We start from the raw sequence: 27,090 nt of genomic DNA on the forward strand, positions 1-27,090 counted from the left end.
AATTCTGAGTGAGAACCTTACTCGGATGTCAGTTGTGTCTGTTTTCTCCTCCATAATCAAGGCTTCTGAGGAACTTATTTTAAGCTACCTAGAAAGAATCTTGACCTGAATGTTTTGAATATCAGACTTAACAGGACTGTATGCAGTAACAATAATGGGTGATAGATCCAAGGCATTTAATATAGAAGTATTACATACTTGAAATCAAGGTCCTTTTATGAGCAGGACATGGTCTCCAATATTCAGTGATTTTTCTGAAGGAGGTACCAGGAGAGAGGAGCTGCAAGTTTACAGTCATATCACAGCTCTTCTGGCAATGCTCTGAGAAGTCCCACTGTCCTATTCCCTAGCTGCTTTTTCTTCTGTGAAATATACTGTAGCAGTGACTACTTCTGCAAAAGCAGGATTTGCTGCCAGTGCCATATTATTAGGGAGATCAGATATTAGAATACCACCGGATAAGGAAGAATTTTGAGGGTGAGCACCTTTGTATTTTTACCTGCTGTTTTCTTTCTGACATGTAGAATTGAGAATCTGTCCCTACAGATACATATTAGAACCACAGCATTTGATTACAATTCATCAAATAAGGCCCTTTGGACAAGAATTGAGTTCTTCTTCCAATTCCATTTATACTGTTTTCATAACAAAATATGTAGTTTTTCCAGTATTGTAGTAGCAGATTCTTGTCGTGACTGAATTTTTTTTTTTTCTCTCAGTAGCAACATGCTAAAGATGTGAAATAAGAATTTGGGGGGGGGGGGAGTCAAATGTTATAAATTTATTTTGGGACTTATATTGCAACCTCTTTAGAAGCTTTTGAAAATTCAGGCAGAAATCAATATAGTTCCAATAAAACTTTTTTAAACGTCCAGTAATACAATATTTTAAATGTATATATACTTTTTAATTAAGGGAACATTTTAGCAGGATTTACTTAATTTTGTTCATACTGCATTCCTCTGACATAGCTCTTTCCAGATTGAAAGGATGCAAATGAGGTAAGAATTAAGGCAAACCTAAAAGGCATGCAAATGAATTACATTTATATTCACTGACAATACAAGCACATGTGTGGATCAGACTCATGAACTGAGGAACTTTCGCCTCTGTCTGTCCAGTACTACTTTACAGCAGAATGGTGACATGGTTTATAATCAACAGTTACATTACGATGGGAAGTCAGTGTCACTAACATTACTCAAGCTAGGAGACACATAGCTAGCATCAGTAAAACGAACAATCAATAGTATTTCACTGCAGCACGGTACTGCTGCACAGGCTTCAGAGGAATAGGATTGTTATGAAATGACATTGCACACATCACGTTGTGGCAGTTTATTTTTACAATATATACTTTTAAAATTCTTTAGCAAATGACATTCTCATGCACACTAGTGTTTCAAACACAAGAAGCAAGTCCATTTATAGGTAGTCCAAGCAATTTTTGTGTGTGTGGAAATAGCTGCAAACTGAATGGAACATCTAAACTTCTGTGCAGTCCATAATGCATTTTACATTAGCTCATTTTTGAATGTCACACTGCAGGAGTAATACAATGGAAGGATCACTCTTTGCAGCTTCTTTGAATTCATCCAGTGTGATCTGGTCATCTTTGTTCTTATCCATTTTGCTGAAAATCTTGTCTACTCGTTGCTCTGGTGTGAGACCATCCTCATTCATTTTCATCATTATCACAGTACCCACCATCTTGTAAATGGCCTTTGGAAAGACACAAAAAGGTAAATAATAAATTTAAAAAATCAAGACTTGGAGTAAGTATAATTAAGTCTAGTCAGTACATGGTTCTGGGTGTCATGATTATATGCAGAGTTGATTTTCTAACTTGAGATGGTGATTATGCCTTCAAATTAGCTTTAAAAATCCCAGACCCATTTGCTTCTGACAAGGAAAAACAGCCTCTTAAATATTTTAATGAAATTCATTAATATAAATACAGGCTTCTTTAAAATGTTTATTCCATTTGGCACATTAGAACTAATTTGATTCTTCAAACACTTGAAACCTTTGTTTAAAGAAAATCATAACTTTACTGTTATAAGTGAGTTTCCAATTACAAGTAGATGCGTAGTTTTATTTATGATAATCCAATAGAAGTGTAGTCCTGTAGTCTTAAAACAAACTAGAACAGCACTACAGCTCAAATCCCCCTATGCTCTGGATCAGATGTGTGTGCGCTTCTGCAATCTGAGGTTTTTCATCTCTTTGAAACATTTTGTATAAACTGACTGATCAGTTTCCTAAGGTCATATTCTTCAACTGTTTGGATTTTTTGTTTTTGTTTTTGTTACGTTTTTGTTACAAGATTATCTTGGTTGGTAAGAAGTAAACCTACCGTAATCATCTGTAGAACACTTGACCAAGAATGAAAAGATTTTTCCATCAGGTAAAGATTTAAGCTTGTTTTAGAACTATATGTCACTTTGAGAATTCCTATTTGAGGTCTTAGAAGTGTTCAGCTGTATGTTTTTTACACACATCAGAAAATTATCAAATGTATCTCTTAAAATATAAGTATATGCAAGTGTGCATACACTGCCCTCAGAAATCATGGAAACATTTTTTTTTAAATCTTTCCATTTGTTAATCACTTTGAGAAATGACACTAAATGATGGCTCTGCATTACATGATCATTATTCTGTTAAGATGGGGGCCAACTGAACAAGTCTATAACAAATTTCCAATGTTTAGTGAACACTGGAATATCATATTTTAGATAATGGAATGGTTTTTTTACAACTGGAAATATTACTGTTTGGAGAATCCAATTAAGCTACTGTATGTAATCACTAATTTGGCAACATTTTTAGACGTTACTTCTACTGCACATTTTTATAATGGAAGATTCTAGTTACTAATAGAATTTGCATTCTAATGTTGGACAGATAAGTTCTAACTATCTTAATGTGTTGTGAGATGCAAACTCCTTGGTGAAACTATGCTTTCTACAAACCAGTAAGACTTAGTTAGATTTCAGCATTATCAGCACAGCTTCTAGAGAAATACAAGTTCTCTGTGCACAGGCTGCATGTTTTATGCACCAACTCTTCTGAGCTCGGCACGCCACCCATGTGTGCTGCTTGTTAGTGTTTGTATCAGGAAGTTTGTGTACTGGAACGGGTGCTACACCGTATGGAAAATGTTCAAAACTTATGTTTGGAACAATGTGTAATATTTATCTTACCTCTATAATTTCCAGCATCTCCACTCTTGTAATTTTACCATCTCCATCTAGGTCATACATATTAAAGGCCCAGTTTAGTTTCTGTTCAAAACTACCCCTTGAGGTGATGGACAATGCACAAATGAACTCTCTGAAGTCAATGGTTCCATCGCTGTTCTTATCAAAGGTTCTGAAGGCATGTTGGGCAAACTTTGAAGCATCTCCATATGGAAAAAACTGCAAAATGAAATATAAATGCAGTCATTGGATGTTCAAGGGAACAATCTGCATACAGAAATATTGAAGTGAAGCTTTTAGGAAGACTTACTGTGATCTGAAGATTTTATTGCATATTCTCAATTTATCAGCAATAAGCCAATATAGTCTATCAGTGCCTAATATTAGAAAGTGACTCCTTACAAAAGTGCATGGTAATTGTACAGTAAAGCATTAAGAACACTTTTTCATAAAAAGAGAAGGGGAAAAAAAGCTTCCAACAAGGAAATATTTTGTACCCACCCACTACCTTTATCTTCAAAGCTAACGTTAAACCAGATAATTCTTAAAGTGCAGCTATACACTGAGAAGTGATTGTAAATAAAAACAATAGCACTGAGGGAGCTAGTATCCCATGTTTCTTTATAGCAGCGGCTTCCAGAGGAAATTTCCTTGGTTTATATGTAGAGAGACAGTTTCTTATCTTCCAGCCTTCAAAATTCAGCCTGTCATCTAAAAACCAAGCTGATTTTTTTTTCTGGCTCAAGTATCTTTCTTAATATTCTGCATTTGAAAAATGTAGCCTAATCTGATTCCAAATGAAGTCAACAGGGACTTTGCCATCCAATGCAGGATTCAGCCATTAGTTAACAATTCAATTGCTGGTGGATTTTATTCTAGCTTGAACAACTACAATTCTCATGGTGGGTTAGCTCTGTGCCACCATGAGAATTGTGCAGTACTGCTCTGCAGTATGAATAGCAATGAAAACCTTATCTTGAGAAAGGGAAGTAAAACATCTCTGACTTAAATAAAATGTTAGGATGATCTTTTAGAGCCATTTTTCTGATCATAACTGCCTTTTACAGTGGGTTCCTTTAAATGGGGTATGGATCATCAGCAGTAGTTACATTTACAACTGCATTTGCATTGAGATCTGTTCTAAGTATAGGAATTATTGCAACAAATGCCACAAGCTCAGATGAACAGCACTGTCTTTATTTTTAAATTCAGTATTTTTTCTCCTTAAGAGAAATCGGTTGTTTTTCTGCAGTCAAGTTAGGGTGACCAGACAGCAAACATGAAAAATTAGGACAGGGGGTAGAGAGTAAGAGGAGCCTATATAAGGAAAAGACCCCAAAATTGGGACTTTCACTAAAAAATCGGGACATCTGGTCACCCTAAGTCAAGTACACGGGCATGTTTACTGCTATTATTTTTTTGTTTATTATAATAAATTCACACATACAGTACAAAATCAGGAACATATGTTTACTTATGCTGATTTGCATAATACAAGTAAATGGGAAATAAACTGAGATCCAACTAAATATTACATTATGCTACTCATGTTCATTTCTCAGTTTCTATTAGGTAAATATGCAGCACATTCCAGTTTAAAATTAAAATTACCGTTGCATGCATGTCAGGGGCTGAGACTTTCTAGTAACTGTAATGTCCTACTCACAGAGATTCTCTCCCCTATGGGCTCAGTGCAAGAAAATGTCATTCAGGAAGGATGTTTTCAAGCTCATGTTGAAATCCCAATGAGGGCAAAGGGACTTAAGTGCTTCCTGGCTCAGGACGTATGTTCATACAACACCAGCACCATGGAATCTGACTGAGGTCTGTGGCCACTGCCATGAGATAATGCCACAATGAGGTTGTGGGGATGGGGGATACCATTCAACATTTCATCTTAACTAATGTTGAATATGAGGGAATCATTTTAGAACCAGGGCAACCTTCCTGCTGTCTAGGGCCCCAAATGCCACTACACTATATGCAGTGTGGTACAAGTTTGCACAGTGGCACATGCTGCCTGTACACTGTAGAACAGAGCTGCCCGTGGGTGGGAGTAGGGTAGGTCTGGGATCTTGAGGATCCATAACTATGCGCATTCCATCAGCCATTTCCACCTTGTGGGAGCTGCTGCTTTCCTGAGGCTCTGGTAGCAGCTCTGCTGCTGCAACTTTTGTGGCAGAAAGGGGAGGGGCAAAAACTAGGATTCCTTATGCCCTTCGCCCTGCTGCTCCATGCACTGGGATCAGGCTGTATCCCTCACTGAACAGAGAACAAGATGCTCATTGGCATGTGTGATTAGCCATTTTTATCAGTTGAGAGTATATTAATCTTGGCCCTGGGCCCCTAACCAGATATGTACATCATACATCTTTGGATTGTATTAGGTTAAGCTACCATTACAAAGTACATCATATTTTAACCATTCGCATTCGAAAGCTGCACTAAGAGAGTATGTCTACACTGCATTGGGAGTGAGCCTCCCAGTCTGGGTCCACAGACTCACATTAGCGGGGCTCATATTGAAAACAGCTGCGTAGAGATGGCTTTGACGTTGCAGCTTGGGCTGGAGCTCATGACTAGACAAGGAACAAGTGGAGATTTGGGCCTGAAATCTTAAGCTATGTATGCAGCTATGCCTCAAGCAGGAATTGAGTCAGAGTTTGGATAAAGTAGACAACCACATTGCATTTTTTATCTCTTTTCATGCCCTTCTTTCATTCTGACCTCTACGTGTACTTTGCTGTAGTGCTGAACGAGCTGATGAACAATGTTGCTTTCCTTGTGTTTGCCTAAAGGATATTTGTATATCAGGCTGTTTTTCTGCTTGTCAAATATTTATGGTCCCTACTAGGTAAGCAATTCTTGCAAGTTAATTCTGCAAAGAGATGTGGAAGTCCAATCATCAACAGACAGATATAGCTTACAAACATGCAGAGGGCAGCAATGTTAGAAAGGTACAAAGCAAATTCAGACAAATCTCCAGTGGTACGTGTTGCCATGCAATAGTGCAGTGGTCCCTAAACTATTCAGGGTTATAACCCCCCTTGCCCCAGGCATGAGGCCGGCAGCTGGGACCAGGGCCGGGAGCAGAGCTGGATGGCACTCCCTCCCCACCCCAATGCTCCAGCTGTGCCCCCACCAAATGATCCTTCCTGCTCCCCTACGGCAACATGCCCCACAGTTTGGGGACCTCTGGAATGTCTTACGAAATGTGGAAGTTGATTGGAATATTGGTGAATTATAGAAACTAGCTTTAGCCATTCATTGTTAGAATAGTTTTGATTCCCATTAAAATGAAATAGTGCCACAAGATGTTTTTATAAAATATATGGACATTGTACAGTTTGGAAAATCGGTTTCCTGTCTGAAGCGGCCTCTGCATATTCCCAATTGTGGGGTGCACCCACCTGCCCATGGCAACAGTAGGCTTTAGGAACCTGCTAGAAGAGCAGCACTGAGTGGGGGTGTCTTCTCATGATACCAGACATGCACCATTTAGTTTCTAGTCCCCAAACCCCTCACCTCCTGCCTCTTCATGGTCAACATGCCCAGAGAACTTTTCCAAGGTCAAACCAAAAGTTTCCTGTTAACATCTTGTGAGGTTTAGACAGAGAATTTTAGGTGGCTTCTGCATTGCTGTGCAGTTTAGACTGCTGAGCTATCTCTGTCCTGGTTCCTTGGCTTATTTCCATTCCAGAGTCGTCTCCTATCCCTATAAAATACACCAGCTTTACATGGACATGCCCAAAACCTGATGTGCCTCAAGGAGTGTCATTCCATGGATTGTTATTTCACAATTTCATAGGATTTAAGGCCAGAAGGGATCATTCAATTATCTAGTCCAGTGGTCCCCAAACTTTTTACATCATACCCCCCCTTACCTCTGTCCACCACCCCCAGCCGTTGGGCGCTGGGAGTGGGACCACGCTTGGATCTGTGGCTGGGAGCAGAGCTGGGGTTGGGGATGGGGCCAGGAGCAAAGCCACAGCTTGGGGTGGGAGGCAGAGTGGAGCTGCAGCAAGGAGCCAAGGCTGGGGCAGAGTGGAGGCTGGGTGGCATTCCTTCCCTGCCTGATGTTGGGGTGACCTGGGCCCTGCTGCATCCCCCCAGAGAGAGGGTGCCCCATAGTTTGGGGACCACTTGATCTAGACTGACTTGTATAGATCATGCCCTTAAACTTCACCCAAGTACCCCGATATTGAACCCAATAACTTATGTTTGGCTAACGCATACATTCCAGAAAGGCATCCAAGCTTTTCCTGAAGACATCAAGAAATGAAAGATCCACCACTTCCCTTGGTAGCGTGTTCCAATGGTTAATTGCCTTCATTGTTTGTTTAAAATAAGACAAAAAACAGGTGTCTAATTTAAATTTGTCTGGCTTCAGCTTCCAGCCCTTGATTCTTCTTATGCCTTGCTCAAGTTGCTCTGCAAAGTTAAAAAGCACATTAGTGCTCGCTATTATCACCCCACAAAGGTACTTATACATTGTAATCAAGTAATCTCTCAATCTTTTAGATAAACTAAATAGGTTCCGCCCTTTAAGTCTCTCATCATTTTCACCAGTCCTCAAATAATCTTTGTGGCTCTTTTTCCTGCACCCTCTCCTATTTTTCAACATCCTTAAAATGTGGACACCAGAACTGTATGCAGTATCCGTTACTGATTTCACCAAGGCCATGCACATGAGTGAAATCAAAGCCCTACTCAACACTCCTGTTTATATCGCCACGGATCCAATTAGCCCTTTCACCACAGCAGCACGCACTGGGAGTTCATGTTCAGTTATTTGTGACCCTTAAATCCTTTTCAGAGTCATTGCTTTCAGGCTGTGGTACCTTATTTTGAAGGCATAATCCGCATTCCTTGTTCCTAGGTGTAGTCGCTTGCACTTGGTTATATTAAAATACATCTTGTTAAAATGGGCTCAGGTTACCAGGCAATCCAGATCACACTATATGACTGCCCTGTCCTCATAATTATTTATCACTCTGCCAATTGTTGTGACAGCTGCAAATTTTATCAGCAGTGAGTTTATAGTTACATCCAGATCCTGGATAAAAATGTTGAGTAGTGTTGGACCTAGTACCAATCTCTGCAGAACCTCACTAGGATCACCCCCATTTAATGGTGATTCTCCATTGACAACTACTTGCTGAGATCGGTCCGTTAGTTCTTAATCCATTTAATGTGTGTGTGTGTGAGTGATATTATGTAGCATTAATTTTTTTTTAAATTAGCATGGCATGCAGGACTCAATCAAATGCCTTACAAAAGTTTAAGTAGATATTTACTCAGTTATTCTCAACCAAACTGGTATCTCAAATAATGAATCTAGGCTGCCTGGCATTAAGTGTTTGGCAACGGGGATCTTTGATGCCTTAGACCCCAAAGGACAGCCCAAAATTAGGGCCACAATCCCATGCTTGCACAGTGATAGAATTAGGCCTGAATTGAGTTAGATGGTTTCTAAGATGAGGAAGCAGATGTCTTTGATACCAGGGTTGCCCCCTTCCTCAGGCTCTAATCTGAAGAAGTATTCTTGGTTCATTTTTAGGCTTCTACAGGGCCCAAGGCTCAGTGACACCAGCATGAGTGAATTTCTCAAGTGTGAATATGCAAAGGTAATACACTATGAACCACGGTAAGAAAACGTTCTCTCTCTTTTTGGTAATAGCTTACTAAAAGGAAACCTCTTATAAGTCCAGTTACAGGAGAGCAAACATACCATTCCCATTCACATCATTACCAACCTCCGTGTTCAAAAATCATGAAATTGGCTTAAAATTGAATCATAAGACTGGAGGGGACCTCGAGAGGTCATCCAGTCCACATGGCGGGACTAAGTATTATCTAGGCCATCCCTGACAGGTGTTTGTCTAACCTGCTCTTAAAAATCTTCTATGATGGAGATTCCACAACCACTCTAGGCAATTTATTCCAGTGCTTAGCCACCCTGACAGGAAGTTTTTCCTCATGTCCAACCTAAACCTCCCTTGCTGCAATTAAGCCCATAGCTGCTTCTCCTATCCTCAGAGGTTAAGGAGAACAATTTGTCTCCCTCCTCCTTGTAACAACCATTTATATACTTGAAAATGATCATATCTCCTCTTCTCAAGACTAAACAAACCCAATCTTTTCAGTCTTCCCTCATAGGTCATGTTTTCTAGATCTTTAATCATTTTTGTTGCTCTTCTCTGGACTTTCTCCAATTTGTCTACATCTTTCCTGAAATGTGACACCCAGAAATGGACACAGTACTCGAGGTGAGGCCTAATCAGCATGGAGTAGAGCAAAATTACTTCTCGTGTCTTGCTTACAACACTCCTGCTAATACGTCCCAGAATAATGGTTCACTTTTGTTGACTCATATTTAGCTTGTGATCCACTGTGACCCCCCAGGTCCCTTTCTGCAGTACTCCTTCCTCGGCAGTCATTTCCCAATTTGTATGTGTGCAACTGATTGTTCCTTCCTAAGTGGAGTACTTTGCATTTGTCCTCACTGAATTTCATCCTATTTACTTCAGATCATTTCTCCAGTTTGTCCAGATCATTTTGAATTTTAATCCTATCCTCCAAAATACTTGCAATCCCTCCCAGCTTGGTATTGTCCACAAACTTTATAAGTTTACTCTCTAAGCATCATCTAAATCATTGATGAAGATAATGAACAGAACTGGACCCAGAACTGAGTCCTGTGGGACCCCACTCGTTATGGTCTTCCAGCTTGACTGTGAACCACTGATAACTCCTCTCTGGGAACAGCTTTCTAACCAGTTATGCTCCCATCTTATAGTAGCTCCATATAGGAGTTTATGATGAGGTTTTGTTTAGTTTAAAGGACTCCTTATTTGCATTTTGCTTTCTGAGCCTTTAGAATGCATTCTGGGTCACATTTTCAGGCTTTTCTCTGAAACCATAAGGGCTAGAAAGTATTTTAAAAAAGAAAACTCAGATTCCAGCATAAGAACGTTAGAACATAATAATGACCATGCTGGGTCAGACCAAAGGTCCATCTAGCCCAGTATCCTGTCTACTGACAGTGGCCAATGCCAGGTGTCCCAGAGGGAGTGAACTCAACAGGCAATGATCATGTGATCTCTCTCCTGCCATCCATCTCCACCCTCTGACAAACAGAAGTTAGGGACACCCTTCCTTACCCATCCTGGCTAATATCCATTAATGGACTTAACCTCCATGAATTTATCCAGTTCTCTTTTAAATGCGGTGATAGTCCTAGCCTTCACAACCTCCTCAGGCAAGGAGTTCCACAAGTTGACTGTGCGCTGTCTGGGACTTTGAGAAAAATACCAACTATTGTGAGGTTCATGATAAAATTTCAGTTTGGCAATACTGTGCTAAATACAAGGAGGTCTGGGGCAGTGAAAATTCAGAGCTAGCTCCTGTGACAGTTCCACCCAAGTTCTGCAAACCAGTATAAACAGTCTAATATTAAATGTATAACAGCGATGCTGTTCCACATTGATTTGTTCCAACCAGAGGCTGGTGATGGTTCCACCTCAGAAGGGAGTTATAATGAACCTAATCTGTTTTCCACTGGAGTCTCAGGGACCAAAGTTAGATGAACACTAAATGCCTTTGAAAATCTCACCCTCATCCTGTTGGAGCAGGAGGCTGGCCTATTGCATAGTGGGTTAGGTACATTGTTATGGTTACTGTATTGCTGTTTACATTGTGTTTGTATGTGACTCTCTCTCTGATTTTTTAGGATATGAAGCTTCAAAAATCATGCTGTCTCACAAAGTGCATGTTTAGGCTGAGAAGCCTGGCTGTTGTCGAGGAGTCAGCACATACTGCTAAAGGGGACCGACAACAGCTTTGCAGATCTCTCTGTTACTTTCATTGGTGGTCACTATAATCACTATGGAGAAAGGCAAAAAGATGAAGGGAATTGGAAAAAATAATTTTTGTGCCTTACATAACTAGAGAACCTCACTAATATGCTTTACAGTTCTACTCCCTGCGAACATCCTTGGTGTAATGTACATGCCCCTGGGCTCCCAGGCATTCCTTAGGCACTGATTGTAGGCCATCATTAGAGGTGTCAGGATTGTCTGCAGCAGAATGAGAAATTCTGTTTTGTCTTCATCAGTCACTCTTCTGTGCAGTGACTCTGCTCCCCTGTACTGAGAAGCACCAGAAATGGAGTTACCCTCCGGAACTGAGAGGCATAACATAGCAGAGTATCCCTTTAACCCATTAAACTAAGCGCTGCAGAGTGAATGATGGAGACTGTAGGAAATGGGTCAGGAAGATACTGGGAGCATGGATTGCTGTGAATCAAGGAAAACAGACAAGAGGAGCAGGGAAGGAGACCAGCTGCTAATGAGACTAGGCATCTATCCCCTTCCAACAGAAACACTCTGGAGACCAGCAGTCAGACTGGGAGCCCTAGAACTGAGGTGGGTGGTTAGGATGGACTCTTTGTCTAGCAGGGTGAGTAAAGAATAAAGAGGGGTCTTTGTAAATTTGTTCTTGGAGACCCATGCGTGTATCAGTACATCCCTAGTTAACATGAGCATGTGGGCATAGTCTTGGTGTAAGCACAGGACTCCCATTAATCTGTGTTATGCCCATACAACTGGGAATTGAATAATATTCTATTACTCTTCATCAAGGCCAAGAGCTGGAAGTGTCTCCCCTGGGCTAACATGAAGATATTTAATATGTTCCAAATCTGAGTGCTGAGACAAATGAGTGAGCTCCATGCTTTTCACTATTTCAGTTTGTCCTCAGGTTAACAGCAAATACAACAGCAGGCCCCTGAATCACTGAACTGGAGCTCTCTTCCCGACTAGGAACTGGAACTTGTAATTGATGCTTGAAATACCCAGAGAAAGCCCTTAAACCTGCAGCTATGGATTTCTAGTATTCTTGCTTCAGACAAACCAAAACTCATTGTCAAAAATGTTTAAAGAAAAAAGACATGGATAATGTTTCCATTGTGCAGCTTCTGGCTCTGAGAAGATTTCCATGTAAGAAATGGAGCCAAGAACCGACTTAAGAGGAAATTGGCACCTGGCCTGTCCTTGAACTATTTTTAAAACTATCCTTTTGTGCTCTTTGTGTTCAAACTAAGGTACATTTAAAATGTTTTGTTACAGACAACTGGCCTAGAGATGAAGAAAGGAGGACAAGAACACTGCTGTGCCCCCTATTCCTAGGCAGAAGCAGGAACTGAAATAACCTCCTCAATCTATTCCCAGCAAACGAAACATGAAATGACCTAAACTGGAAAGTATCGGAGGTAGCTGTGTTAGTCTGGATCCGTAAAAGGCAACTAAGAGACTAAGAATAGTGGAGTAGAAACCAGATTAACGGGTGATGCTGGTGGTAGAAGGTCTGTGCACGACGGGAGAAAGAATGTCACTGATGCCAAACGCCAAAAATTAAAATGTCTGTACACTAATGCGAGGAGCCTAGGTAACAAGATGGAGGAACTGGAGCTACTGGTGCAGGAAGTGAAACCGGATATTATAGGGATAACAGAAACCTGGTGGAATAGTACTCATGACTGGAGTACAGGTATTGAAGGCTATGTGCTGTTTAGAAAAGACAGGAAGAAAGGCAAAGGTGGTGGAGTAGCCTTGTACATCGATGACATTAACTGTAATGAAATAAGAAGCGATGGAATGGATAAGACAGAGTCTGTCTGGGCAAAAATCACACTGGGTAAAAAAGCAACTAGAGCTTCCCCTGAGATAGTGCTTGGGGTGTGCTATAGACCGCCGGGATCTGATTTGGATATGGATAGAGACCTCTTTAATGTCTTTAATGAAGTAAACACAAAGGGGAAATGTGTGATTATGGGAGACTTCAACTTCCCGGATATAGACTGGAGGACGAGTGCTTGCAAGAATAATAGGGGTCAGATTTTTCTGGATGTGATAGCGGATGGATTTCTTCATCAAGTAGTTGAAGTACCTACGAGAGGGGATGCCATTTTAGATTTGGTTTTGGTGAGCAGTGAGGACCTCGTAGAAGAAATAGTGGTAGGGGACAACCTTGGTTCGAGTGATCATGAGCTGATTCAGTTCAAACTAGATGGAAGGATAAACGAATGTAGATCTGGGATTAGGGTTTTCGACTTCTTGAGGGCTAATTTTAAAGAGTTAAGGAAATTAGTTAGGGAAGTGGATTGGACAGAGGAACTTGTGGATTTAAATGCGGAGGAGGCCTGGAATTACTTTAAGTCGCAGCTGCGGAAAGTGTCGGAAGCCTGCATCCCAAGAAAGGGGAAAAAAAACATGGGCAGGAGTTGTAGGCCAAGCTGGATGAGCAAGCAACTCAGAGAGGGGATTAGAAAAAAGCAGAAAGCTTACAGGGAGTGGAAGAAAGGCGGGATTAGCAAGGGAAGCTACCTTGGTGAGGTCAGAACATGTAGGGATAAAGTGAGGAAGGCTAAAAGCCGCATTGAACTGGACCTTGCAAAGGGAATCAAAACCAATAGTAAAAGGTTCTACAGCCACATAAATAAGAAGAAAACAAAGAAAGAAGAAGTGGGGCCGCTATACACTGAGGATGGAATGGAGGTTAAGGATAACCTAGGCATGGCCCAATATCTAAATTAGTACTTTGCCTCAGTTTTTAATAAGACTAGTGAGGAGTTTAGCGATGATGGAGGGATGATAAACGGGAATGTGGATATGGAGGTGGATATTACCGCAACTGAGGTAGAGGCCAAACTTGAACAGCTTAATGGGACAAAATCGGAGGGCCCGGACAATCTCCATCCGAGGATATTAAAGGAACTGGCGTGTGAAATTGCGAGCCCGTTAGCCAGAATTTTTAAGCAATCGATAAACTCGGGGGTTGTGCCGTACGACTGGAGAGTTGCTAACGTAGTTCCTATTTTTAAGAAAGGGAATAAAAGTGATCCGGGTAATTACAGGCCTGTTAGCTTGACGTCTGTAGTAAGGTCTTGGAAAAAATTTTAAGGGAGAAAGTAGTTAAGGACATAGAGGTCAATGGTAATTGGGACGAATTGCAACATGGATTTACTAAAGGTAGATCGTGTCAAACCAATCTGATCTCCTTCTTTGAGAAGGTGACAGATTACTTAGATAAAGGAAATGCGGTAGATCTAATTTACCTCGATTTCAGTAAGGCGTTTGACACGGTTCCACATGGGGAACTGTTAGTTAAATTGGAAAAGATGGGGATGAATATGAAAGTTGTAAGGTGGATAAGGAACTGGTTAAATGGGGAGACTCCAGCGGGTCATATTGAAGGGTGAAATGTCAGGCTGGAAGGAGGTTACTAGTGGAGTCCCTCAAGGATCAGTTTTGGGACCGATCTTATTTAACCTTTTTATTACTGACCTTGGCACAAAGAGCGGGAATGTGCTAATAAAGTTTGCGGATGACACAAAGCTGGGGGGTATTGCTAACACGGAGAAGGACAGGTATACTATTCAGGAAGATCTGGACCACCTTGTAAACTGGAGTAATAGTAATAGGATGAAATACAATAGTGCAAAGTGAAAGGTCATGCACTTAGGGACTAATAATAAGAATTTTAGATATACGTTGGGGACACATCAGTTGGAAGCGACAGAGGAGGAGAAGGACCTTGGGGTATTGGTTGATAGCAGGATGACTATGAGCCGCCAATGTGATACGGCTGTTAAAAAAGCAAATGCGATTTTAGGATGCATCAGGCGAGGTATTTCCAGCAAGGATAAGGAGGTGTTAGAACCGTTATATAAGGCGCTGGTGAGACCCCATCTGGAATACTGTGTGCAGTTCTGGTGTCCCATGTTCAAGAAGGATGAATTCAAACTGGAACAGGTCCAGAGACGGGCTACTAGGATGATCCGAGGAATGGAAAACCTGCCTTATGAAAGGAGACTCAAAGAGCTTGGCTTGTTTAGCCTGGCCAAAAGAAGGCTGCGGGGGGATATGCTTGCTCTATATAAATATATCAGGGGGGTTAACGTTAGGGAGGGAGAGGAATTATTTAAGTTTAGTACTAATGTAGGCACGAGGACGAATGGGTACAAACTGGATATTAGGAAGTTTAGACTTGAAATTAGACGAAGGTTTCTAACCATTAGGGGAGTGAAGTTCTGGAACAGCCTTCCGAGGGAAGTAGTGGGGGCAAAAGACTTATCTGGCTTTAAGACTAAGCTTGATAAGTATATGGAGGGGATGTTATGATAGGATAGTTTAATTTGGGCAATCAGTCTTGGATTATCACCAGATAAGTCTGCTCAATGGTCTGTGGGGAGATGTTGGATGGGATGGGAACTGAGTTACTGCGGAGAATTCCTTCTTGGGTGCTGGCTGGTGAGTCTTGCCCACATGCTCAGGGTTTAGCTGATCACCATATTTGGGGTCGGGAAGGAATTTTCCTCCAGGGCGGATTGGCAGGGGCCCTGGAGGTTTTTCGCCTTCCCCTGCAGCGTGGGGCATGGGTCGCTTGCTGGTGGATTCTCTGCAGCTTGAGGTCTTCAAACCAATTTTGAGGATTTCAATAACTCAGTCCTGGGTTAGGGGTTGTTATAAAAGTGGACAGGTAGGGTTCTGTGGCCTGCCTTGTGCAGGAGGTCAGACTAGATGATCATATTGGTCCCTTCTGACCTACGAGTCTATGAGTCACCTTATAGACTAAGAGACGTATTCGAGCATAAACTTTCATGGGTGAATACCCACTTTGTCAGATGCAAGCTCATGCTCCAATACGTCTGTTCTATAAGGTGCCACAGGACTCTTTGTCGCTTTTCTAAATTGGAAAGTTACTTGATTTTTATTAAAGCAGAGAATCTGCTGAGGAGGATGAAGGGGAAGAGAGAGGTTATTCACATCCACACAATAAAATGCAAAGTTGCTGCATCCACCTTTGCCTGATTTTCAGAAATAAGTGCTTAATGTCTATTGCTTTGAGTAGATCAGGAGTATGCATTGGTAGATGGAATCTGGCATATGTCATTGGGAATTAAAGAAATTAAGCTTTATCATTATGAAATCACTGGGTCAGAAAACAACAAAACACACTTCTTTGGTTTGGTTTTTTTTTCGTTTTTGGAAAAATCCTATATAGTTTAATTGGTCTGAAACTGCCAGGGCGGTGTAGACATTATAGAATGATATGGTTGGTTTACAAACTCTACAAAGGCTATTGTTCTCTATTAAAACTTTTCTTTTTCATAGTGTGTACAGTGTATTACCTACTGTAAAAATAGCTGCTGCCCAAAGAAAAAGGAAAGGAGAAAGGATCCCTAGAAGGCACAGAAATGGTTCTGAAAAAATTGAATTTACCAGTCAGGCAACCTGCCATAGGCCCAGTACTTGATGTTTCAGAAACAGATAAGGAACCAAGACAGGGATTGTCAAAAGATCCTAAGGGAGTTAGGGGCCCATTCCCCTTGAAATTCCTAATTCCGTTAGGCTCCTTTGGAAAAACGTAACCCAAACCATGGCCGATTTACAATGTGTTATGTCAAAAGGAAAAAAATCTTCCTGGCTGCCACTAGCTTACAGCAGGAAGGATGAGACTGATTTACACTTATCAGTATAGGATCTTGCCTTTGCCATGCATCTTAGTGACCGTAAAATTAGCCATTTATAAAATCAAAGCCAAGTATGTCTTTGTGACCTTGTGCAGCATTGAATTCCATGGCTGACCAGCTACAGACTATCCAAAGGGCAGGTGAGAAGTTAAATTTAACATTTCTTGCATTTCTGCCTGTCAAATCTCATCTCTTTTCTCATCCATGCTTTCCAACTGGAGTAAAGCAACTGCTTAACAGCCACATCGCTCCTTTGCAGTGCTAGGGATGTTCTAACTATTAGAATAAGTAGGCAATTTTAACTGAGGGGGAGGGGAAGGGTCTTTCCTTTATTTTGTAATGCTGGTTCCCAGTCTAGGAAAAGATGACAATTTGAGGGGGTTCTTGTCTCCTGGAAGATTTCTGACAAATCTCTGTGGCTCTCTCTGGTTTTGTTCAAATAGCTTAGGAAATAGCTTTAACGGTCCCCAGACCAAAGCACTAGGAATATTAATCAAATGTCTAGAAGATTTAGTTACAGCTGCACCTTCGTAATGTCAGGAGGTGGGTCCTCTACCAGTAACAGACCTTTAAAAAAGTATTGTCAGCTGCTGCTCTCAAAGCACTCTCTAAATATTAACACTCAGATCACACTCAGAAGGTTGTTTATTAACCCCATTTTACACATGGGCAAAACTGAGACAGAGAGGTTAAACACATGCCCAGGATCACAGAGTGAGCTGGTAACAAAGCTAGAATAAACCTGTAATCACCTGCTTTAACCACTTGCCAACACTCCCTCTACTAAATATGCATCTTGTCACTTGTTACAACAATAAATAAATATCAGCATGGCCCAAACTTCTAAATGCTGAACTCACTTGCCCGTACAGGAAAATAAAACAAATCACAAGCTTGACATCCCTATTTTAAAACTGTAATTGAATCACATTTTAACATGGGGCCTTAAATGTTTAGTTCAGTGATTGCAATGGTTTCTTGTGTGGTCAAAATTTGGTTTTAGTTTAGAAAGTTGGATGTGATTCTAGATCACAGATAGAAAAAATCACCTCATCACAACTCTTCACTCAGCCTAACACAGGGCTAGAGTCTCAGAGTTTGTCTATGTGGAGAAATTTAACAGCAGAAATATATTAGTATAATTAAACCATTACAGTTATACTAGTATAACACCCCGTGTGGACAGAATAAGCATGCCTTTTTCCAGTTTAGTCTATGCCCAAGCTGTATCTCAACCAGCTTAGCATTCATCAAAGGAAGTTGGGACAACTTTCATAAGTGCCTGAGTCCTATTTTCAGAAATGATTTAGGCACACAGGCTCCTAAATCTATTGAAAGTCAAGGAGTGAAATCCTGACTGCATTAAGAAATCTTAAATTCAAACATGTAATCTCTTTACGGTAGCAGAAAGTACTAAAACAAAATCATCTAATTTCAATTGACAATGTATAAAATGTCTGGCATATGAACTATAAACAGCAATTAAAATAATGTATAATAATCTAGCTATGCAGACCAAATTTTATTGTCTAGATTTATCAGTACAATATATTTAATTGAAGCAAAATTTGAAAGCTTATCACAACATCTGATTTGAAACATTTTACAAGACATCATTTCGATCCCAATGAGACAAGAAATCATGAAAGATCATCTAAAATAAAATGTTTTATTTATTGACAATTTTATATTTAGAATTAAATTTGTATGTGGTCATTTCAGACCTCCAAGAAACTCCCTTCAGATCATAATAAAGGTAATAGTGAGAGACTGGACTGTATCACCACTAGGGAAAATAAAACTCCAAAAAAACTTGTTTTGCTGGCAAATCAACATTGCCGTGTACTTATGTTTTGGATGAATTAATGATCACATTGTGTTTTATATTCAGAAACCTACCAGAGATACATGAGTCTTCCATTAAAAAAAAAATTAGAGCATAATTTACCCCATATATGAGAGGAGTTTATGTTTCTACTAAAATCAGCTATCAAAGTAGGAAAGCAGAATTATTTGTGAGTACAATAAAATGCAAGCGGGATACACGTGTGGCATTTCTGAAATTACTAAGAGTGGGATATTTGGTGTTATATCCTTTAGCCCAAAATTGTTTACAGACATTTGACTGCACTTTGATACATATGTTCTTAATTAGGGGAAGTTGAATCTGCCTCTGTTTATTGATAAGAAAGATGTTATTGTCCGGCTATGCTGAACAAAGGACAGAAGACACTGCATGCGGTTTAATTAAGCAGCAATTCCATTCTTAAATGTCTGGGAGTACCTGTCAATAACGGTACAGTGCGGGTAATTCCATAATCATTTCAATATATACCCAAGCGGCTTCCATCAGCCCTCCCCCTTATCCGTCCTGGTCCCCAGCTAACCCTCAGTCCTTACTTAGGCAAAACTCCCATTCTCTACAATGAGAGTTTTGACTGCACAAGCAGTGACTAAGCACTTCAGAATTTGGCTCAGTGTAAGCAGATGTAATTACAGAAGCTTATTGTCCATTAATACTTTAATCAAATGTTAAGTGGTTTGGATCTTTCAAATGCACAGGGTTCTGTAATGTTCTCAGTCTTCATCCAGATAGTGCCACACTACCACAGACAGTCACAAATACGCATCTGAAGAATACATCTTAGAACTATTTTATTCACACATATGGAAAATCAAATCATAGTTACTCTGGATTAATTTTATTACAGAAGTTCCAGGGGGTTGATTTTAACAGCTAGATTGGAACATGTTCCAAATCTTCATTACAGAATGATATTTCAGCATACTGCAATACAATTGGCTACACTGCACACAGGTCTATGTAGTGAGCTCTGTTCCCTGTTCAGATTTACATTAAAGAGGGGGCCCTCTCCGATCTGATGTTAACCCACTTTCTAGTATCAGTCTGTTCAGCAGTGGAATCTCAGCAGTTGTCCTATGTCAGAAGCTCACAATGTGTGGGCTGTATTCACCTCATATGCAACTGATGCTTGTAGGGCTTTCCCCAAATTTGCAGCAACAGTTCTATGGAGAGCTTCACAACTATTTTTCTAATAACTGTAAGAGGATTCAAGGGAATAGACACTGTGAACATACTACAGTTCTGCTCCACCAGATGGTTATGTTTGTGTGCTTGAGTAGATAGGCTAGTAAACCGGGCATTTGCTTTGCTAAGCTATTTCCAGTTTTTAGATGAAGCTGTAGAAATCCACATTTAATTGCAAGGCCTCTGACAAAGCATGATCATTTCTTCACAAATGTTAATAAATATTTTCACTGGGTTGGGTTTATACCCCTTTTAAAATCTTTGGACCACTATGCTACAACTCAGGCACTGGATTCTATCGCACTTCACGTGTGTAACCGCAGGAACTGTAAAATTATCAAAGCAGTTGATGACATTTACATTGGCTCACCTATGGGACTTCAGCAGGAGCTGATAGAATACTCAGTAAAGAAACAACATTGCTGAGGATGTAATTTTCATTTATCTTAATGCAGTTAGTCCAAGTGTAGAAAGAGATGCCATTTCAGAATCGGGCCTGTTCCTTCTCCCACTGACTTCATGGGTCACAAAATCAGGACCTGGGATCCCTCCCCTTATTGCAATTATTCCATCTTTGCAGAAAACAGCTATGCATTCCTCATAGGTCATACATCTGCCAGCGTATTTCCCAGAGCTAATACACAAGTCTCTGTTGGATAACTTGAAGAAAGAAGGCCAAATTATGGCTCATACGCCAGCACCTCTATGGTGCAAAGGGGCCATAAAGCTGCCCTAAGAGAGCAAATGCAGAGACACAGCCTGAGTACACTGTACTGCAGCAATCCTTGCTATTGTAACAGTCCCTTGGTAGCCACTGCAAACGGTGAAAACTAGAACAGCCTTGCGATACATAGCCACCTTCTCCCCACTCCAGGCCTTCCTGGGCCCTGTACTAAGCACAGCTCCCCCAGGCTCAAAGTTCTGGTTTTATGTTCACTGGTTAAATCTGTTACCTGACAGTCAATGTGAATGCAATGGATCCATATAAATGGAACCTGGTTTCAAGTTGCAGGATGCCTAGTAAGGAACTGGAATTACCATTGCTTTCTGCATTAGCATAGGCTGTTGGTATCACTGCCACACTGCATCGCAGAAGGTAGCAGAGTATTTTCTGCTATAAAGTTAATACAGATAAATAGCAGAAATAAAATGTCAACGCCAATGCAAGAAAGTTTAATAATGTTGAGAAATGGTCTAGGAAAAAGACACAAGAAATGATAAGTATTATTAAAAGTGACCTGTAATAGAAAGTCAGGAAAGAGATTCCCCCCACCCCCAGTTGTTTTTGACCTTAGAGTTGTTTTATACACACACTTCCAGTGATCTAAGTAAATGGGTTTCATAAAATTGATATAGTTAGTTCAGTGCAAGTCTCTGTGTGGTGACTCTTGTCCTCTCAGGTAAGCCTAACTAAATGAGTTTTAAACGACACCTTTTGTTGTTCGAATGCATGCTTGTATGTAGACCCGTCTTTAGACAGATCCAGTGAAATACTGGCCCCAGTGAAGTCAATGAGAGTTTTGTCATTAACATCAGTGATGACTTCACTCATCAAATCTTGTCTTCCCCGCTTTTTCTGGAGGTCTCCTTGGAAGATCAGAGAATTGGAACAGTAGTTTTCTTAGCCCTTGACAGAGGGACTTTTGATAACAAGGTTTTCTCTTCCAACTGTCTATTATATATTTGAGTTAAAATAGACAACAAACAAATCAACCAAATAACAATCTTCTGAACTGTCAAACACACACAGCTTCTACTGACTGCCACAGGAGACATGGATGCTCATCACCTGAAAATCAGCTCAAATTACCAAACAGCCTGACTAAACATTCCTACTGAGCCTGCGGGTATTCAGGAGACATGCTAGTGAATTATCCTTGTTTGAATTATTTGCAGTGTGCCTCTTAAGTTTTAGTGCACCACTCAACACTGTAGTGTCAGTGGACCAGAAGGCTTGTTCTTTGTGGAAAGCTTCGTGTTACTGCATGTGGACCTTGCTTATTATGCTTGTCATAGAAACAGCAGATGGAAAAGATTTATTAGGTCATCCAGTCTATACTCCTGCACATTTAGAACTGAAATATGTGATAATTTCTTCCATGTGTGATATCTGTTGCCCTATTTGCTGTGAGGTCTTCTTAATATATAAAGAAGTTCAAATTTATTATGTGATTATTGTGTATAATCTAATCTCCTTCTTCAACAGGGAGAAGCAGTAGATGTGATAAAGTTTGACTTTAGTAAGGCTTTTGACATAGTTCCAAATAACATTCTTATAAGCTTATATAGGGGAAAATGGTCTAGATGAAATTGCTATATGATGTGTGCACAACTGGTTCCAAAGCTGAATTCAGAGTAATTATTAACAGTTTATTGTCCAAATGGGAGGCCATATCAAGTGTGGTCCTACAGAGGGTCGGTTCTGAGCAACAGTCAATTGACCAGTATTCAGTATTTCCATTAACAGCTTGGATGTTTGAGCGGAGAGTACATTTATAAAATCTCAGGATGACACCTAGCTGGGATGGACTGTAAGCACTTTGCAGAACACAATTAGAATTCAATAGGCTATTGATAAATTGGAGAATTGGTCTGAAATCAATAAGAATAAATTCAGTAAAGACAAATGCAGTGTAGTACACTTAGGACAGAAAAATGAGATGTACAAATACAAAATGGGGAATCACTGGCTAGGCAATAGTACTGCTGAAAAGGATCTGGGAGTTACAGGGTACCACAAAGCGAACGTAAGACCACAATATGATGCTGTTGTGAAAAAGCCAAATGCCATTATGAGATGAATTAACAGGAGTATGGTACGCAAGATATGGCAGGTAATCGAGTCACTCTGCTTGGCACTGATGAGGCCTCAGCTAGAGCACTGCATCCCTGTTTTGGGTGCCACACTTTCAGGAAGCTGTGGACAAATTTGAGGTAGTCCAGAGGACAGCAACAACAATGATAAAAAGTTTAGAAAACATGACCCATGACAAAAGGACTAGCACCCCTTCTGGTCCACTCACACTGGTTTACGTTGGTATAACTATACTGATTTTAATCAAGATATTCCAGATTTACATCAGTGGAAATGGTATCAGAATAAGGCCTATGGCTTTACTTTCACTAGTCAAATGAATCAAGTGGATTTTGTATTAGTGATGCGGAGGCTGTATACACCCCTTTTTGAGATCGATGGGAGCCACCGTAGATAAAGTGAATGGGCTGCAGAAATCTAAATATGAAACATCTAGGGAAGACATTTACACACTGCAACAGGGAGAAGTCGAGTTACCTGTTGTTTATCACACATCTCTCAGCAGATCTCATGTGGAGGGCATAGCATTAAAAAGCTTCCAGTCTGCTGGATTAATCTCTTTATTCACAATGTGGAGAATTAGTCATTAACTAGGAGGAAAATGAATTGATTTTCAATCACTGCTTTTCTGTAATTAGATTTAAACAATGAGCAACCTAATGCAGCCATGGTTGTGCTACAAACCAATGCGCTAGCGGATCAGTTATGGCCCACTGCAAACAATCAATCTCAGAGAATTATTGCCAAAACAGTTAGTATTACCAGTGCATTACACCAGAGCTGGGACTGATTAAATGCGATTTCTTTTTATTCTTCCCCATTTGAGTGACAGCACTGGAGCATTTCATTTCTCTATTTTAATATTGGCACGGTTCACACTGCCCCAGGGTCAGTCACAATACAGGGATTCAACAATGGCAGAATCCAGCTGTAGCTATACCCTAGTTTAATTATAACATCCCTTCATTTGACACCATGTCTTCTGTTTAAGAATCTGGGACCATACCAGACTGCCGAATGCACCAATCTGGAGCAGATTTGCCCCTTAAAGAAAGCTTCTGACTTCTTTTCCCTTCTGAAAAGGACTTGACTTTCCCAGTGAGTCTTAGCCTTGAAGGATCAGAGCATTAATTCTAATGTCATGCATGCTGTCTCATCAACTTTTTGAATATCAATTTGTAGCTCCCAACGAAGCAGGATTAAAAGCACTAGTTTGTGCAGTTTGCAAAACAAGAGATTTGAAATGGAGATCATCAAATGGAGATAATCACCTTACAAATAAATAGAGGGAGCTGCAAAATAATGAGAAATAGTTCTCTCTAAGCACTTATGGTTCTCATCCTCTAGCTACCTGTTTGCCACATTTACATTAATAAATCTATTCTCACAGCTTCCCCACAAGGTACAGAAGTAGTAGTATTCTGCTTTTACAGAAGGGCGACTGAGGCATAAAGAGACTAGATGGCCAAGACAGAGAAAATTTTCCAGTAGACATGGGATTTGAACTCAACCCTCGTAAAACCTAGCTAGGTTCTTTAACTACCACTCCATCCTTATTCTCTGATAGCCAAATCATACACCTGGGGGCCCTAAAGAGGCCACAGCTGACCCACAGCATGCTAAACTGCCAGCCACAGCCCGAACATGATTTTCAGAATGCAGCACCTGTAACTGCAAGATGAACGCAATGTCCATGATTTGGTACTGAACATAGAGCCCACTACCTCCAGAGACAACCTCGAGCTTCCCACAAGCAGACCTTGATTACAGCTAGCTCAGAAATCATTCTGCCGTCACCACACCTGGACCCAGCCATCTGCACACTCTTGGTGTGGGCCACTACTAGTTCTCTCAAAAGGCACAGTCTAATACCATGCAGACAAAGTTGGCCAGCTGAAGGTTGGTGAGCTCAAAAACCAAGTATAATGAAAATGCCAGCTTATTACTGGGTATTGCTTTTACCCTCCAGTTTAGCATCCAACCAGTACAGGACTCCACACTCCCTGTGCCGCTGACAGACCAGATGCCAGCTTTTGCCCAGGCTACAGGCATTAGCTAAGAACTGACAATCTGGTAGCTGCAGACAAGACCAGGTCACCTGTATGTTACTTTTGCTCAAAATAGGTATTAGTCTCATACAAATATATTTAGTATTTAGACTCTATGAATTCCTTGTAAATTGCTGCCTGCAATAATCTCACTTGTCAAATATGGATTTCCTTATAGCATGAAATACAGAAGGTTTGCTTTATAACTTCGAAAATGTTTGCTCTGAACTTGTGAATGAGGCATGGGTATAATTTCTGTCCCCACCCCATCCAGAAGGGCTATCAAAATCAGATGGGCCATCACAGATCATCACACTACAAATGATTGGCCGTAGTGCACTGAGGAAATGCTACATGCAAGGAAGCTTGTCCTGTGGACTTGGAAGATGAATGAAGAAGTAAAACAAAGCCACGGGAAAATTTGCCATTGTTTTGGCTGTTTGAATCTGAAGGGCCAGAGACTCTAAACTGAAGCCAGAGATCCCCTGGGGATGCCTCTTGGATCTGCCTTGAAAGACACTTTGAATTGACAGATCACTGCAATTCTGTCACTCTCAGGATTTAGATGGTAACTCATCTGTGTCTATATGTTTGCTTGCTTTCACCTGTAAATAAGGTCTCATTTCTTTTTCCTAGTTAATAAACCTTTAGATAGTTTATTACAGGACTGGATACTGGAGTTGTCTTTGGTATAAGCTCTAGCGTACCAACTGACACTGGGGTAAGTGACTGTTTGCTTGGGACTGGAAGCAAATTGCATGTGGTGTGATTTTTGCTGTGACTATTTATCACTAAATCCAGTTTGTCTGGGTGGCCAGGTGGACTTAAGAGTCGTCTCTTAGGGACTGTCTGTGACTCCATGGTCAGACTGTTACAGTGATCCAGGAGTCCACATTTGTCCCTGGCTTGGTGAAATCTAACAGAACACACCACCAGTTTGGGGTGTTTGCCCTGATTTTGACAGTCTGCCCTGAGGGAGGCACTCAGCGTTGTCAGCCACTCCAGGCCGCATGACACCCTCACAACAAAGAAAATGGAAAAGCAACCTGAGATCAGAGGGGAACAGGTCCTCAGAGGGAGCCAGAGGCTGCATGGGAGCAGGAACATTAGGCTGGAGACAGTAGCCTGGGAGCTGTATTGAAACAACCAGGTAGCAGACACTCTGGGAGGTAGGATGGGAAGGCTGAATGCCAAAGCACAGGCTGTGACTTAACAGCATCCCAATGCAAAAGCCTCACTGGTGTCTGGAGTGAGTTTTAAGTGGCCTGACCAGTTCATTGTATTTCAATTCACTAATGTCAGAGCCTGTAAATAAAAGATGTCATGTCAGATATCAATAGAAAGCTAATTACATACTGATCAGTAATATTATTGTCTAGTGTATGTACAGATGACAAATTCAAAATTACAAACATATTGGGAATTATGTTCTTAAAGTGTATCTGTCAGGCAGGGTCACCCAGAGGATTCAGGGGGCCTGGGGCAAAGCAATTTTGGGGGCCCCTTCCATAAAAAAAATTGCAATACTATATTCTCGTGGGGGCCCCTGCAGGGCCCAGGCAAATTGCCCCACTTGCTCCCTGCCAGAGGCAGCCCTGGGAAAAATAAACCTTCCACATCTCGGCACAAATCCAGCTTTGAGAAAACTTCTTTATAAGATATCGCTGGTTCTCAGCATCAGCTAGTGCTAAAAGGCACTAAAGCTCATTAAAAGGGCTGGACAAATATTTTCCGTCAAAACTTTTTTTGGTTCGAAAACTAGGGGTTTTTAAAAAGCAAAAAAAAATCACGGACAATGTCTGCTTTCCTTCAAAATTTGTTGTGGTTTTTTTTTAATTAAAAAGCTGAAATTAGTCTGCCAAAACCTGCATATAGTGTGGGGTTTCAGAAGCGTGTGGCCAAACGTTTGCTGCTTGCTGTGTTTGATTGTTTAAAGAAACACTAAAAAATTCTGCTTAAAAAGATCCAAAACTTTTGAACCACCTCAGCTTGTGACCAAACGCCTGAGCTCATCCAGTCAGAGATTTTTCCAGGTTTCTCATACTCTGCTGGCTTTCTTGACTCATATCTGTCTCCATCACTTTGGGTTCATTTAGGTTAGAACATAAGAACAGCCATACTGGGTCAAACCAAAGGTCCATCCAGCCCAGTATCCTGTCTACCGACAATGACCAATGCCAAGTGCCCCAGAGGCAGTGAACTTACAGGTAATGATCAAGTGATCTCTCCCCTGCTATCCATCTCCACCCTCTGACAAACAGAGGCTAGGGACACCATTCGTTACCCATCCTGGCTAATAGCCATTAATGGACTTAACCTCCATGCATTTAGCTGTTTCCTAGAGACTGGCTCCATGGGGTCCCTCACAAACTGGAGATGGTTACTGTGGGTTTGTCATTAGTAAAGCTTATGTACATACTCCACGAACTGAGCATTTGAGC

General features: G+C 40.8%; 1 protein-coding gene across 2 annotated transcripts in view; it reads right to left on the minus strand.

Moving 5' to 3' along the window:
* Positions 1–766: 766 nt before the first annotated feature.
* VSNL1 (visinin like 1) overlaps positions 767–27,090 on the minus strand; it is a 137,768-nt gene continuing 111,444 nt past the window's right edge. For both annotated transcript variants that reach the window (XM_030555386.1, XM_030555385.1), the window contains exons 3-4: positions 3,207–3,422; positions 767–1,722 (exon numbers count right to left, since the gene is read on the minus strand). In XM_030555386.1, coding sequence (XP_030411246.1) covers positions 1,525–1,722; positions 3,207–3,422 — 414 coding nt within the window. In that variant the 3' untranslated portion in view covers positions 767–1,524. The remainder of the gene's footprint in view (positions 1,723–3,206; positions 3,423–27,090) is intronic.

The sequence above is a fragment of the Gopherus evgoodei genome, chromosome 3 (genome assembly GCF_007399415.2).
Source record: "Gopherus evgoodei ecotype Sinaloan lineage chromosome 3, rGopEvg1_v1.p, whole genome shotgun sequence".
Taxonomy (NCBI): domain Eukaryota; kingdom Metazoa; phylum Chordata; order Testudines; family Testudinidae; genus Gopherus; species Gopherus evgoodei.